Source organism: Stigmatopora argus, chromosome 10, assembly GCF_051989625.1.
Source record: "Stigmatopora argus isolate UIUO_Sarg chromosome 10, RoL_Sarg_1.0, whole genome shotgun sequence".
NCBI lineage: Eukaryota > Metazoa > Chordata > Actinopteri > Syngnathiformes > Syngnathidae > Stigmatopora > Stigmatopora argus.
Window position 1 is genome coordinate 12668985 of NC_135396.1, and position 15868 is coordinate 12684852.

The window sequence follows — 15868 nt, forward strand, 5'->3', positions numbered from 1 at the left end:
AGCTTTTATTTATTCATTTTTATCAGTGAGGGAACCTCACTATCATAAATAGGAATAGATAATTCCCCGGCAAATTTGTGGCCAAGACAGCAACATTTTTCATCATTCCAGTTCTCACACTTTGAATTTTAGATATTGTCACCAATACATATTTTATATTCTCCCAAACGGCTTCTGGTCTTCAGACGTGTTTTTGTATCAGAGATTTTGTCTGTTAACTTTCTTTTAAGGGTTTACTGCACATCATGTTTATTTTAATGCCATTTAACCAACCGCAGATGTGACAACAATTGTCAAGTCAGTCAGCCCTCAAGTTATGTTTTTTATGTGGATATCAAGGAAGTGAGCACTCCATTGGGTCCTGTGTGTCAGGCAAGAGCTGGCAGTTGAAGGGCCAGCTGAAGGAGAAAAGATCCAAGGCTTGGCTGCACTGCTGTTCAGCCGAGGTGCAGACAGAACGACAGGGCTGCAAGACGCCTCCATGAGGGCTGCACTGTGGCAAGAACATCCCACAAACGAGTCTCCGTAAAGGCTCGAAGCAGGCCAGCTCCATCAGAACCTTTGACAAATCCAAGAAAAAAGTTGCAGATTCGACATGACACAGGCCCATTTTTGGATAAAAGCTATATTTCCCGAGCTGTCAATGGTAGCCGCTTTACCCGATATTGTCGCAGAAGTGTGGTGGCTTCCCTCTGATCAGCAACGGAGAGCCATATGTTGGGGAATGAGGTGAGGTTGTAGCTGAGGCCCAAACACATTTCTACCTCTATTGACTCGCATGGGGATGCTGGTGGAATCAAGACAACTTATTCCAGGCAAGCATACACTTCTTTGGTGACAGCAGCTAATTTTTTTTCTTGTCAATCAGGAATAGTTAACAACAAAAGAAAAGTGTGACGTTACCAATGTTCCCTCTAAGCTGCGCGCGTGCGCAATTGCACACGACTCTCGTCTTCTGCGCGCACAGCAAATCATATGGAGCGCACAAAATAAAATCCAACTTTTTTTAATTTTATTTTATTTTTGGTTGTGTGCGTGCGTGCGTGTCTAGTATGTGTGATCCTTTGTCTTCAACCTACACAATGGACTATAGTAAATTGAAATTAGCCCTCGGCTAGAATCTAACATATATATGTTCAGTAACATGAATATAGATATGTTCATTAATATGTGCTATCCCTTATTAAATACATCAAATCATATGGAAAAATATTGCATATAAATAGGAACTTTATCTCAAGTGACATGTTCAGCAGAAAAGTCATTTGAACGAGAATGAGAAGTGAGAAGGACAGATGTATAAAATAAGGTAAAATTTAAGTCGGATTTGTGCATATTCTAATGGCATTAGACAAACAAAAAATTAGAGGGAACATTGGACGTCATCCCTGCCGATCAAGTACAGAGATTACATTGACTTACTGAAGAGAGGGTAAGAGGAGTTTCCACAATCCTGTTCATCTGCTCCGTCAGGGCAGTCATTCCAGCCGTCGCACAACCACTGTGAATGAAGACACTCGCCCGTACTGCAGGCAAACTGCCGTGGACCACATGTCTCTATGGAAAAAAAATGTATTGGTCTATTTAGGAATCAAACATTTGGTTAGTAATTTGCTGTTTACCACCTTGTTGAAGAATATTACATCATGCAAAAAGTACGGAAACATTGAACATTTGGAAACCTGTAAAGTTTAGGTTGCATTTAATGTTTGTCCAGTTATTTCATCCAAAAGGTGTAACTTTTATGAATATTATATAGTGACAGGGATGATAAAAGCAACCTTGGAATAGTATTGTGTAGTAAGCTTATATGAAAATGAAATCTAAAACCAACATAACAACAACTGTGGATGTATATTATCTTGAAATTGAATCACTCACTATCCAGTAGGGACACTGAGTTATATGTTGCATTAAAGCCGATGTCAGCCACTCCCTCATCAGCCACAAAGATCACAGTCATGTCCTGGCTGGATGAGGTTAGGTCTGGTGGGAGGGCTGTGCCGCAAAACCTGATACAGAAAACACAATTTCTGGTCATAATTTTTAATCACTAAACTTTAATCCACCAAATTCCCATATTAAACCCAAAAATATGTTCTACCTTCCCAGAACTCTTCCAGCTCCAGTGTTGCTGCTGTCATGCACCTCCACATAATCAAATTCACACACATCCTGAGTTTCCAAGCTGAAGTTTTTGAAGTGCAGTGTGATGATGTGACCCTCCTCAACAGATATGTGCCAAACACAGAACTAATGACAAACAAGGATATTGAGAATGGCTTAAAATGTCCTGTGATTGTTCGTTTAGAGCACATGTGTCAAAGTGGCGGCCTGCGGACCAAATCTGGCCCACCGCATCATTTTGTGTGGCCCGAGAAAGTAAATGATGAGTGTCAACTTTCTGTTTTATGATGAAATTCAAATGAAGATTGTAGATTATTTCCTGTTTCCTCATTTAAAATCAATAATTGCAAACAATTTGTACTAATTTGAATGTCCAAAAATGATCTATCGATTAGCACGATCGAGAAAGCTGTCAATTTATTAATCGATTAATTTTGGCAGCCTAGTTGGAAGACAAAACGGCCCTTCGGATGTAATCGAAACTACCACGTGGCCCGCGACAAAAAATGAGTTTGACACCCCTGGTTTAGAGCAGCCATTCTTAACCTGGACTATGAAAAAAAAAAGCTTTATCATCTAATTTTAAAACTGAATGCACATACAATTCGGAGCGTTCGGTATCTTAAGCAAGGTTAAAAAACATTGGTTTCGTGTGGTGACCATTAAAGAGTGATTTTGAATGTACCTGCTGGTGAGGGTATGGGTTGGGGTGGTTTGGACTTGCCAGAAATCCAGATGGTCCAAGTTTTTTCCCACCGCATTCTGTAGTGAACATTTCTTTTTAATATACAACATTTTGTAAAGAGACAAAACACGGAAAATGTTTGGTCCTGTCTGAGTGTCACCTTGAGCCAATTCCAGAATTTGTAAGAGGTAAAAAACTGAGCAAAAGTCACCTTTTTGTGTAATATATATTTATCTGTCATTAAAATAGAATATCATTAATGTATGTTAAATGAATAATGCTTGTTTGGCAACACCCTCACCACTGTTTTTGAGGCTACAGTTGGCCTCATCCTTTTGATCAGCACAGTTGGGGTGACCATCACACACGGAAATGGGCAGCAGACAGCGGCCGGCATCGCACATGAACTCTTCTTTGAAACAACTTTCTAAGAAACAATCACATTACCAGACATACACCGGCACATGAACACATTATAGAATGACAGCAAACAAATTAAAGGAGGGGATCTCCTTTAGTTCGCCATATCTGTACACAAACCACTAACTGTGTCCAGGCAGCAAAGCCCTGTACTGGGCGGTGAAGCCATTTCCTGCAATGCTGCCATCAGAGTGAAAGGTCACCCAAACTGTGCTGCTGTTTGTGTTGACTGTTGGTGGAGCAACGGCACCACAGAACCTAGAGGGGAGACATACACAGCGTTGTTACAATGTAACACTGCCATCGAGTGGGTTCAAAGCTTACAATGCTGACTACAATTCCAAATAAACCAATCATATCATCTAGAACACGTGTCAAAGTGGCGGCCCGGGGGCCAAATCTGGCCCGCCGCATCATTTTGTGTGGCCCGGGAAAGTAAATCATGAGTGCCGACTTTCTGTTTTAGGATCAAATTAAAATGAAGAGTATAGATGGATATTAAATGTACTGATTTTCCCCCTTTTAAATCAATAATTGTAATTTTTTAATCATTTTTTTCTGTGTTTTTAGTTCAAAAATCATTTTGTAAAATCTAAAAATATATATAAAAAAAGCTAAAATAAACATTGTTTTAGATCCATAAAAAACTGAATATTCAGAGCTTTTAATCCAGTTCTTTTAATCCATTTATAAAAAAAATCTAAATATTATATCTAAAATGGTCCGGCCCACATGAAATCGAGTTGACGTTAACGCAGCCCGCGAACCAACCCGAGTCTGACACCCTTGATCTAGAATGTTCTTGTCGAACTCAAGACCTGCAGGCAAAATTTGGTCTGCCACATCATTTTGTAGGGCCCACAAAAGCAAAAACCTTCAGATTTTTTTACTGCTCAAATTTCTGTAGTCAGGTAACAAGGCTGATGAGTAGTTAGCGCGTCGGCTTCACCGTTCTGGGGTCCTGGGTTCAAATCCAGGTCGGTCCTCCTGTGTGGAGTTTGCATGTTCTCCCCAAGCCTGCGTGTGTTTTCTCCGGGTATTCCGGTTGCCTCCCACATTCCAAAAACATGCATAGTAGACGGATTGGACACTCTAAATTGCCCCTAGGTATGAGAGCGAATGTGAATGGTTGTTCGTCTCCTCGTGCCCTGCGATTGGCTGGCCACTAATTCAGGGTGGCTCTCTCTTAGTTAATGGATGAAGCTTTTACTTTGGGTCAGCTGTCTTCGTTTCTCTCAAAAAAAATTTCGGTGCGGACCGGTAAAGCTCTTCCTATTTTCTTGTGGACCGGCATCGATGTCCACGACAGCAAGCATAATAGAAAATATTTATTATAACAACTTTTTCTCATTTCAAGTAGGAGGGCCAGATTGAAAACATTAATATTTATTTCTCTGACGGACAGGCACCAGGTGGCTCGCGGACTAGTACCGGTCCAAGGACCGGGGATGCGAACCGCTGCCTTAGACCATGTGGGCGCCCAATGAGAAGAGCATTTTGTATGTTAATTGTGACTGTCCACTCACCTTGTGACCATGGAGCCATGCTCTGCATGCTCCTGCACCTCCAGCCAGTCAAACAAACAGGGAGAAGGACCCTCCACGTTCAAAGAGGACACATGGATCTGAATTAGGTGAGGGGGTGTGACTTGGATCACCCACACACAAAAAGTGTTGGATGGGTAGGAACCAGGGTGGTTTGGTGAGCTAAAAAAGCCTTCTGAATCAGTCAAGACTCCGCCACAACCTGAAAGAATGCAAAAATCAGCTCCTTAATGAGAAATCATTTGAAGGTGTCAGCTGTGGCGGGCGTATGGTTTTACTTGTTTCGGTCATGGAAATGGTAGCAGGGTGAGGTATTGTCGTACTATCCAGCTGAATTCTGTTTGCAGAAATTGTGGGAAAATCTCCTGCTGCAGTCAATGGGTCAGCAGGAATGGTGGACAACAGCTGCTCCTCAACTTTCTGACCTTTAGCCTCTAGGTATAGACAATGTAGTGCAATGTTTACCAAAAAATGATCAACTACGGTCAAATTGTGGAACTCGTATGGTGGCTTGAAGGACAAAATCATATTAAGTTACATTTTAAATGGGAAAATTAAAGCATTTTTAAAACAGATGACATTTTAACCAGCAAAAGTGCCGTTTTCATCACGAGGGAGCTACGAGGTCAAATAATAATAAAATACTGGATGAATGATAACAAAATAAACTTAATGCGGGCGGAATTTCTCTAATGCTGCAGCAGAGGTGGCGGCAAATATTAGAATTATAGTACAAAGTGTGACTCTCATTTCCAAATATCGGTCAAGTATGAATCAATGAAATATTTTAAGCCTTTGTTCCCTTGTATTTGATTATGGTTTACAAATCATTTAAATCCAAAATTTTGTGTGTCGGAAAGTTAAATATCGATAAAGAAATTCAGGGTTAAAACTCATGTCACAGTCTAATTGGCGAAATAGATTCAAACACATTTTAAACTGAAAATGACTAACTAATTTGATATAGTTGATTCTCATTTGTTCCAATAGTTCACCCTCATTTAAGCCAGATCTATCGGGACCTTATTACACTTACGTAGTATGACACATTTATTGCCATTAAGCCATTGCAGTAATCTTGGAAAATATGCCTTAACCAAGCAATGAGTGTAAAGAAATTAACCTCCTAAATTGTATTTAATATATGTTTAGATACATTGTGAAAACATCCTTTTAAAAATCTGATTTTTCAATTTTAATCAAAATTACAAGAAAAATAAGCTAGAGGTGTTGACGATGGATTATAACATTATTACATCATTTTAAACTGAAAATTGACACTCACGTGTGAGGATGAGAGCCAACGTCAGGCTGAGAAGTGCAAGCAGGAGGAGGGCAGCAAGAGATAGCACCACCTTGCCGCAGCCACAACCAGCACTCCGCAATGGGAGAACACACACAAGAGAGAGACCCCACCCTCGGCCTGAAATAAATACACAACATTAACTTTTGTGGAGGTCCGGTGGAGGAGTGGTTAGCACGTCGGCCGCACAGTGGGAGACCTGGGTTAAAATCCAGGTCGGTCCACCTGTGTGGAGTTTGCATGTTCTCCCCGGGCCTGCGTGGGTTTTCTCCGTGTACTCCGGTTTCCTCCCACATCCAAAAAAACATGCTTAGTAGGCTGATTGGACGCTCTAAATTGCCCCTGGGTATGAGTGTGAGTATGAATTGTTGTCCGTCTCCTCATGCCCTGCGATTGGCTGGCCAACAATTAAGGGTATCACCCGCCTGGTATCCGAAGTCAGCTGGGATAGGCTCCAGCACCCCCAGCAACCCTTGTGAAGATAAGCAGTTCAGAAAATGAATGAATGAACGAACAAACAAATAAACGAATGCTCTTTATGAAAGAAAATGGAATTGGCAAATCTTGATTTTCAAAAATAGGTAATCGGCAAGAAAATTATGAACTGTGCACCATTAGATATTGTAAAATTATTTCCATACTGGTTGGTATTGTATGGATGTAGACAAGTGAAGATGGAAATCATTACTGGCCATTCACAGTTTTCGTTTTTCTATGCAAAAAAAAAAAGTCAGGATCAGATTTTTTTCTCTTACATAACACTGTTTTGCAAACCTACTAGTTGGTGGTTTGATAGGTTCAGGGGTGGATGAGGTCATTCGGAAGGTCTCCCCTTGATCCTCTCGCTCTCCCTCCAGCTCAAAGGCGGGATTGCAGAACACATTCTGGACAAACAAAATAATAATGTAATTTAAAAAAAAAATCTATAGTTGTTAAAAATACTGGACTTGAGAAATTGCTTATGCCTGCAGTAGAAATATTATTTAATCTAACATTATTCTAATAGTTTGTCAACATTAGTTGGGATACAGCAAGAAGTGTCTTGTAATTTGTAAAGTGGCTGAACAGAAAATCATAAGTTTGCGCCATTGCACATTACATTTAATAACATTAATAATTAGCACTTTTCCGAGTCGTATATTCAATAAGTGAGATTTATTATGTACATAAGAGGAGAATGTTTTTCCAGCAGGGGTGACTGGAATGTGACCTCTGTATTTAGAGTGTGAAGTACTTATTAAAAATGCAACATTTCTCTAATCATTGTGTCTAAGACAGTAACAGAGTATAGTAGATTACAAAATCTTTTTTTTGCAAAGCCTAAACTGCAACAGATATATAGTTTTTCCTGCTTGAAGAGGTCAATTATTTATTATATATTGTATCAAACTGTTGGAATAATGATTCAAACCTTTTAAATCATTATTAGTAATATTTAATTAAAAAAGGAAAAACATCTTTCAACAAACTCTGCGGCGAACTTGCAAGGAGATACAATGTGGCGTCGTCTTAGCCCCCAGTGCATTCTGAATTGCAGTAACTGAATCATTGTATTTAATCGCGACACTCGAAAAACATGGTTATGTAATCAGTACAATAACACCCTCGCTGGTTAGAAAAACAAGTGTGAGGAATGCTTTCAAGGTAAACAAAGCAAAGCCGTATTTTCGATTATCGCCATCTTCTGCTGGAGTCCCGTCAAAACAGTCCCGTTGTGTTCTGCCGAAAAGCGTGTGTGAAAACAATGTGTCCTCGAGCTGTGGGGCCTTGAGGAGACGATGTGGAGGAAAAGTGTCCATGGTTCATGACTTGATTTATAGCTTTACTACTTATTGAAAAATGCTTACAACACATATAGAATATTCCATAATAATTCTAACATTCCCTCCTTTTACTATATGTTTGTTATTCATTTTATGACAATTTCAAAATAACAGGGATATCACCGTTGGCTGTTTTAATTTTACCCGCTTAGGCTCTACTCGTTCGGCAGGTCTGAAAAACAGAAAATAAGATCATTTTCGTCCAATCCATCCTCGTAATTACCATGCTCCTGAAATTCACTGTTAGTGTCAGCACGTCTCAGTAGGGGATATAATTCATGCAATTTGGAATTTGTAGGGGCAATCGCAGTGGTTATAAGTCGGCTTATCAAAGATCTTAAGCAGGGAATAATACAACACCCACACAATGTCAAAATCGTAGCAAAAAGGGCTACGGAAACTGCAACGGATTGAGCCAAATTCCGATATTCTCCAAACATATCCCGCCACCAGCGCTGCCAGACGGATTCACTGACTCCAGAATGCTTCTTCATATTGCGGTTGAGGGTCTGCAGGCCATCAATGGCGTCGGTGAGGGACCCCTCGGGTGACGTGTTGTTCGGTATGTAAGTGCAACACTCATCTCCGAACATTGCACACACGCCCCCTTTCTCCGCGAGCAGCATATCCACTGCTATGCTATTCTGGAACGTCATTAGGCTGGTGGCTGCTAGTTGTTCCTTTATCGCCACAAATCCCTGTTCAGTATAATTTCCAAGTTTTTGGACATTGTAATGCAGGTAATTTATCCAATCAACATTTTTGTTTGGAGTAATTAAAAGAAAAATATACTCCCAACCTGCTGCGATCTGATTAGCCAACTTATACTCATCCTCGTGGATGCCAATCGCATCAATGTATCACCCTCTCTCCATGCGACGCCGTCGCGAGGGGCCCGCCATCATACCGGATTTCTGTGCAGCCAATTGTATCTCCTCTACTGTAGATGGAAAAACAGACACTGGTAATAGCAGTGAGACCAAGGCACAAAGTCCTGCTGTCATTTTGGCAGGAGTCGTATAATTTGTTTTGACCCCACCACCACCATAGGTCAGAACGTGGAATCAGGGGTGTAGTCTGTTTTAGGACGTGGGCACACCACGTCACATTTATCGCTCCCAGTGCCGGTCCGTGCCCTGTGAGGACTAAGCAGGTAAAATGATTAAACGCGACATGTGTTGAAAAGTTAGGCTTGTCCTTTGCTGCCGTTGTAACTGGGTAGACATTATTCCATTTCATACATTTTGGGCTTACATCTTTTGTCAATATCAATTCTTTGAAAAACGATACAGTATGTACAGATATTACAGTCTGGCAAAATTCGATTCAATCCAAGATCAATATATGAGTACAGTTCAATGAGCCTTTATGCCACAATAATTGGTATAAATTATTGTAATAAATATTGGTATAATTCTAATTATAAATTATTTCCTCTTTTGTGTAACACTTCTAAACAGAACTTGTAGTATGAGACCTTTATATAACACTAAAAATTTTGCATTATCTCCTTTACACAATCAGGGGTAATTTGCGCGGGTACTACTCTTAAGAGAGGTCGGCCCCCCCATACATGTTATACAGGTTTGATACAGGTTTGATTTATAATAGCTGCATTTTCCATCAATAATAACCAATTATTTCTTACCGCCTCCCGTTTGGGAACTCCCCGTTGCAGAAATGAATTCTCTGGTCATCTCAGATTTTAATTTTACTATGGCGGATCCGGGTGTTTCCATCTCCGACGACCTTCTTACCCATGGACTTAGGAAAAACGTCAGACAAAGATTCACAAGTTAATTTGTCAGTCTGAATTATGATTTGTAATGCCCCACCGTATGGGTTAATTTTATCGAAGGCCTGATGTTTTTTTTCCGCACACGTGTGTCATCCAAGCTTGCCAATCTAGACCAGTTTCTGCAACAAGGTTTCCCCAATCTGTTTTAGGACTGTTATGTACCACACATATTCCATGTGTATCCTTTGAAATGGATACGTAGCTTTTGTAGCTTGACATAAGGGGGAATCGCCCGTGTTTTTGCCATATATCTGCATATATATAACCTCCCCCTTTTTTGAGGCATGAAATTTACCATGACTCAAAATGGCAGCCCCCCCAGATAAGTCTTTTGTTTTTGTTTAGTCCCCCAGGTTCCCAAAATTTCCCATTACAGAAATTAAAAATTTCATTTGGCGAAATTCTTTTCTTTTTTGTTTCTGTCCTACTCTGCCACCGCCGTCCTCGAAAGGCTTATCAGCGATTTCAGAAATATTCCACCTTGATATTAGAATATTGATATATCTTGGTGGCTAGCCAATTGAAACACAAAAGACAGACACTCATCCACGCTGGCACTCATAATCAAGGAATTTGCTTTGAGTGCTCCCCCAATCATCCACAATTTTGGTTTGTTGGAGTAAAACTGGAGTACCCAGAGAAAACCTACGAATTCTTGAGGACACCAGGAATACTCCACACTCCGGAAGGTCTGGATCCACTCCGCATTAGTAGATCCTCGAACCGCAAGATTGCTGCCTGAAGAAACTAGATAATTAATGTATTAGTTTCACATGCCACATATCTAAAAATAGAAATTTGTTCAATTGCCACCGCCCCTTATCCCAGTCAGTTAGCATGTGGACTGCCCTGCGAGTGGCTGTGATTAACCATCTATTCGCCAATAATGTAATAACGGAAAAGTTGTGACACATTGAAACACACACACACCCCCTTTTTGTATTTTAACCGTTTGTAAAAACTTTATCTCACCCCCTTTCAATGTTATCGAATTTTGCCCATTCTAGTCAACCCATCTACTCAAAGCATTTCTCCAAGGTTGATATTTTATAATTTGGAGATGTTATTTTTAAAACATAGACATTATTTCATCACTCGTTTCACACTATGAAAGGCCCCACCTGAATTTGTTGTAGATAATCCCCTTTATCTAAGCTTGTTATTGCCAATCGTTATCACCGTAACATTCAGGTGTATTAACCCCATAATTGCAATGCTTAATTTGTATGCCCCTAAAGCAATAGACAGTAATAACGTCCCAATAGTCATCAATATGACCTACAGCAAAGCATACGCCCCCTTCAGGTCAAACAAGGAAAGTCTTTTGTGCACCTAAAGACGCTCCATGTTTCTTCTAGGGAAACTATGCCTATCCTTAACCAATTATCTTATCTACCCCAGCCAGGTTCAATTTACCTAACAATTTGGACGAATGCCATGAAATTTCTCATTTCCGCATTGTTAATTTCATGTCTGATTTCTTTAACAACCAAATAACCCTTAATACCTAAGACATAAATTGCACCCCATATTATGTTTACTTAAGATAAGAGCCATTTCTTATAGCTCCCTGTTACCACAAGAAAAATCTACAATAATTAAACTAGAGAAATCCACCTTTTACTAGGCATTTCCTAATTACAATTTTCTTAATAAAGGACCCACAAATTGTAACCAATATGCCATAATATTGTAAAAAAATCCATTCATTTTTCTTTAACCCAGCCAATCACCTATATTAAAGTAAAAAGAAAATAATAATAACAGTATTATTCCTAATTCCAAAGCTTTTCCCAAATCAATCTTTGCCAAACAGAATTTCTATCACCTCGAAAGACATTTCTGATTAAATCCCAAAAATAAATGCGAAGATAATCGCGGAACTCTGCATCCCTTGCAGACCATGTTTTGTTCTTATTCTGAAATGTTTAAACGGAAGCGCGCCCTTACCCGCTGACTGTGACCTTCACGCTGCAGAAGCAGCAGCCTTATCTTTTGTTTACAAATTCCAAAGTGCTCTCTTTTCTTTGTGTCCCCCTCCTGTGCCTCCTGTGAGCAATTATTTTTTAGAGAAGACTAAATTACAATATGCTGCAAGCACAACTATATCATAGCAAAACCCATTTCTGCCCTCAAGTTTGCTTCAGCACCCCCAAGGCCAATTATTGTAATATTCAGCCGCACCAAAACAGAGCGCTCCCCCCGCAATCAAAGCATTATTCGGCAAGTTTAGAGTCTGACCAAAACGCAGTTTTGGCAACCCCGCTAAACATTTAATTTGCTGTTTTGTATTTCTGTTAACCAAAATATTCCCGCTAGCAGACGGGAACGAAACCAGGATAAGCCACAATAAGCCATTTCATTCCAGTACATTGACAGTACATTTAGTTACTATTAACAAGTATGCCTAGCAGCATCACACAAAAATTTTAATTGCATCCCATTCACGAACAGTGTGATTTCAGGTTTAATTGTATCAAGTGCCAATATCTCCGCTAAATTTAGTTCCACTTCCCTCTGCTCAAATCCATTTCTCGTTTTGAGCAGGCCCCCCGACTAGTCATGCCGATTTGCCTTCACTTTTAGAGGCCCTGTTATTTGGGCAATCGCGGGATATATGACCTATTTTCCCACAGATCCAACAGGTTTTCTCTCTGTTACCTCGATTTCTGTTGAACTTCCCTGCGTATTTTTTTTCATTATCCCTGTTAAAAGGTTTACGTTCACACCCCTTATTTTGGTCAAAAATCCCGTCCTCGTTTGAGGGTGCCCCCCCCTTTCTTTTCCCTTTCTTTTTTAAAACCTCTTCAGCCTGGACCGCCTGATTTACGTATTGTTCAAGCGTGCCCGCAGGCCTGTCTATCATCCAAATTTGCTGCGTTTCCACCCCATTCAGGTGATAAAATCTAATGTCCCCTTTTCTGTGGAATAACACAGCCTCTGTGTTTCCAGTCCCACCGTTATCAACCGATTTAACGCATCCATCACTCCGTTCCCTTGCCATCATAAACCAATAATAGGTATCATTATACCCCTCCTGCTCCATTTTGTTAAGGTTTCCCCCATGCTTAGCACGTATTTTATCCTGCAGTATCAATATCTTATGCATATTAAGCTGGCCAGCAAATCCATATTTATTTATCCATAAGTTTAGGTGTTTAACCCTTGTAGCGCTTTGATTTTCAACAAATTTCCAATCTTTACACGGCAGACGCATCTTTGGATCGTCAATAGCCGTTTTACTGTTTCCACTACCCATTTTTGGAGCGGATTTGTGTGCCCCCGTAGTACCTGTTTTTTTTTTTTGTACACGGCAGACGTTTATAGACCACACCGTGTCTACCTGCTAGTGACTAGTATCCACAGGGTTTTTTAAAATCGCTATCCCCAGGATGCGAGCCTTACTTCTCAAAATAAGGCCTTCGCGTGTGATGCCCTTCACGCACTCGGAACCCGTCAACAATATGCAGCCATCACACGCGGACTCGGCAGAAATGTCGAAAGATGCTTACCAAGAGGATAGTCGTCAACCGATTAGAAAACAGGCGCTGCTGAGAAATAGTCCGGCCTGGAAAAGGGATTCTCGCCGTGCACGGTCACTCCAGATATTAAACTGCAGCGTCTGAGCCTTATCGGTTGACGACTATCCTCTTGGTAAGCATCTTTCGACATTTCTGCCGAGTCCGCGTGTGATGGCTGCATATTGTTGACGGGTTCATTATTAGTAATATTTAATTAAAAAAGGAAAAACATCTTTCAACAAACTCTGCGGCGAACTTGCAAGGAGATACAATGTGGCGTCGTCTTAGCCCCCAGTGCATTCTGAATTGCAGTAACTGAATCATTGTATTTAATCGCGACACTCGAAAAACATGGTTATGTAATCAGTACAATAACACCCTCGCTGGTTAGAAAAACAAGTGTGAGGAATGCTTTCAAGGTAAACAAAGCAAAGCCGTATTTTCGATTATCGCCATCTTCTGCTGGAGTCCCGTCAAAACAGTCCCGTTGTGTTCTGCCGAAAAGCGTGTGTGAAAACAATGTGTCCTCGAGCTGTGGGGCCTTGAGGAGACGATGTGGAGGAAAAGTGTCCATGGTTCATGACTTGATTTATAGCTTTACTACTTATTGAAAAATGCTTACAACACATATAGAATATTCCATAATAATTCTAACACAAACAATGGCAATCTAAACTTGGTGAGTCAAATCATTAATTTGTTTACTATTAAGGTAGAAAATACCAACCAACATCCCATAACACTTTTTTTCACCAAATGTATAAGTGGCACAATATAATAATTGAACTTTCTCACCTTGTAAATATCTGAGTCAATTGAGTCAATGACAACCTGGCTGAGATCAGACATATTTGGCCCACTGCTCCTCCGTTGACGAACTCAGACGCACTCCATGCGTCCATTAGAATTTGTTAAAGAATTACAGAAGTCCAAAAAAGGCTTGAAAAAGTGCATTTGACAAAGACATCCATCTCACCAACATGCTCGAGGTGTGAAAGAAATAAAAAATAACTCTTCAATCTTCTAAATAACCGCCCTTGTCATGGTTTTGTACATTTATGTGAGAGCTCAGCTTAACAAAATACATTTACAAACTTTCCCAGTGTTGAACAAAGCCGAGTCAGCTGAGAGGACTAAGCCCCACGATAAGGTGGGGCTCCCCGTTAAAGCCCAAAAATCCTGGACTATAACTGATTGGAGGATTGCAAGTGCAAATACACCATTAAGCACAATAATGAAATATGGAAAATGTATTTCTTTCAAAAGTAAAATACCGTATTTTCACGACAATAAGGTGCACATAAAAGTCTTAAATGTTCTCCAAAATAGACAGGGCGCCTTATAATCCAGTGCGCTTTATATATGGACCAATACTAAAATTGTTATCACGATAAAATAAAATAAATCAGTCGATAGGGTACACCATCCTCTACAGCTCTCACAACTACGGCAAGCAGCCCCCGACTCTACTATTTTCCCCGTAGAAAAAGTACTGCGCAGTGACTGCTGGGATATATAGTTCTTTTGTCAATACACCCAATGGATTGTGGCCTGTATACATCGACATCAACACAGCTTTACGAAGCATGGAAAGCAGCATTGGAATAGTTACGCTAGCTACTATTTGCTAATGGATTGTGGCCTGTATACATCGACATCAACACAGCTTTACGAAGCATGGAAAGCAGTGTTGGAAAAGTTACGCAAGCTACTATTTGCGAATGGATTGTGGCCGCCTGGACTAACGTATAAAACGCTGCGTTTTCGATGACTCATTTGGACAATTGTTCAATTCGGACACAGAAAATGAGCACTTTGATGGATTTGTGGGGGATGATGACGTGAGTACATTGTAAAATGGCTAAATAAAGTACAACCGAACTCAGTTTTGCTTCTATTGCCTTTTTAAAAACGTGTTTTAGCGTGTGGGTGTAGCGTGTATGGTTAAGCTGGTGTATGTTTTGCCATGCCTGGCTGCGTCTATAAAAACGGTGCGTCCTTTGTGTGTGTAAAATACAGAAATAGCACTCGTTATTGACACTGCGGCTTAAAATATGATGCGCCGTATCGTCGTGAAAATACGGTAGATATAAATTACATGGTCGCTTAGGCAATAATTTGCATGTTACAAAGTAAATTGTCAAACTACTTTCAAGGCAGTGAAACTTAGAAGCACTCTCACGGAGAACAAGTTCGCTTTTGACAGGGGAATTTTAGGGAGGTAATTTTTCCATCTGCTTATATCAAAAATACAGACAAAAGTTATTTACCTCAAATAATTTTGGAATTAGACATAATGTGCCTATTCAAAGAATGCATGACAGTTTATATTCTCTAGCAAATAGACATTGCTTTAATTTTAATGAATACAATGCAATACATTTTTTGGGCAACAGCAACCATTAAAAAAATCACTTTTGTATGACTGCCATCGTTGTGGTTTTAAGAAGCAAAAATAAAATGTACTCGCTATTTGCCTAGCATAGTATGGAAAGGGGTTTCCATTAAAGAATTAAGTCAAGATGAAGTCTGTATTATTGGTCATTTGAGGGGTATTCTGATAAAAGCATGTACTTTATTTTCTTTAGAGTTGAAATGAATGAACACCATTCAACTGGACAAAAACAATTCAGTGTAAAGCACACCA

General features: G+C 40.0%; 1 protein-coding gene across 2 annotated transcripts; it reads right to left on the reverse strand.

The window, feature by feature from the left end:
• Window positions 1-301: 301 nt before the first annotated feature.
• On the reverse strand, window positions 302-15655 carry mfrp (membrane frizzled-related protein). 2 transcript variants are annotated; one of them, XM_077610782.1, is made up of 13 exons: window positions 14017-15655; window positions 6858-6963; window positions 6062-6199; window positions 5055-5210; window positions 4759-4978; window positions 3360-3490; window positions 3114-3239; window positions 2813-2889; window positions 2105-2253; window positions 1882-2012; window positions 1423-1557; window positions 660-787; window positions 302-559 (listed from the first exon to the last, which is right to left on the reverse strand). In XM_077610782.1, the coding sequence occupies exons 1-13, from the start codon at window positions 14068-14070 to the stop codon at window positions 335-337; spliced, it is 1776 nt and encodes a 591-aa protein (XP_077466908.1). In that variant the 5' UTR covers window positions 14071-15655; the 3' UTR covers window positions 302-334. The 2 variants fall into 2 exon arrangements, with proteins under 2 accessions (XP_077466908.1, XP_077466909.1); XM_077610783.1 differs by lacking the exons at window positions 6858-6963; window positions 14017-15655 and adding an exon at window positions 6279-6765.
• Between the last annotated feature and the right edge of the window lie 213 nt (window positions 15656-15868).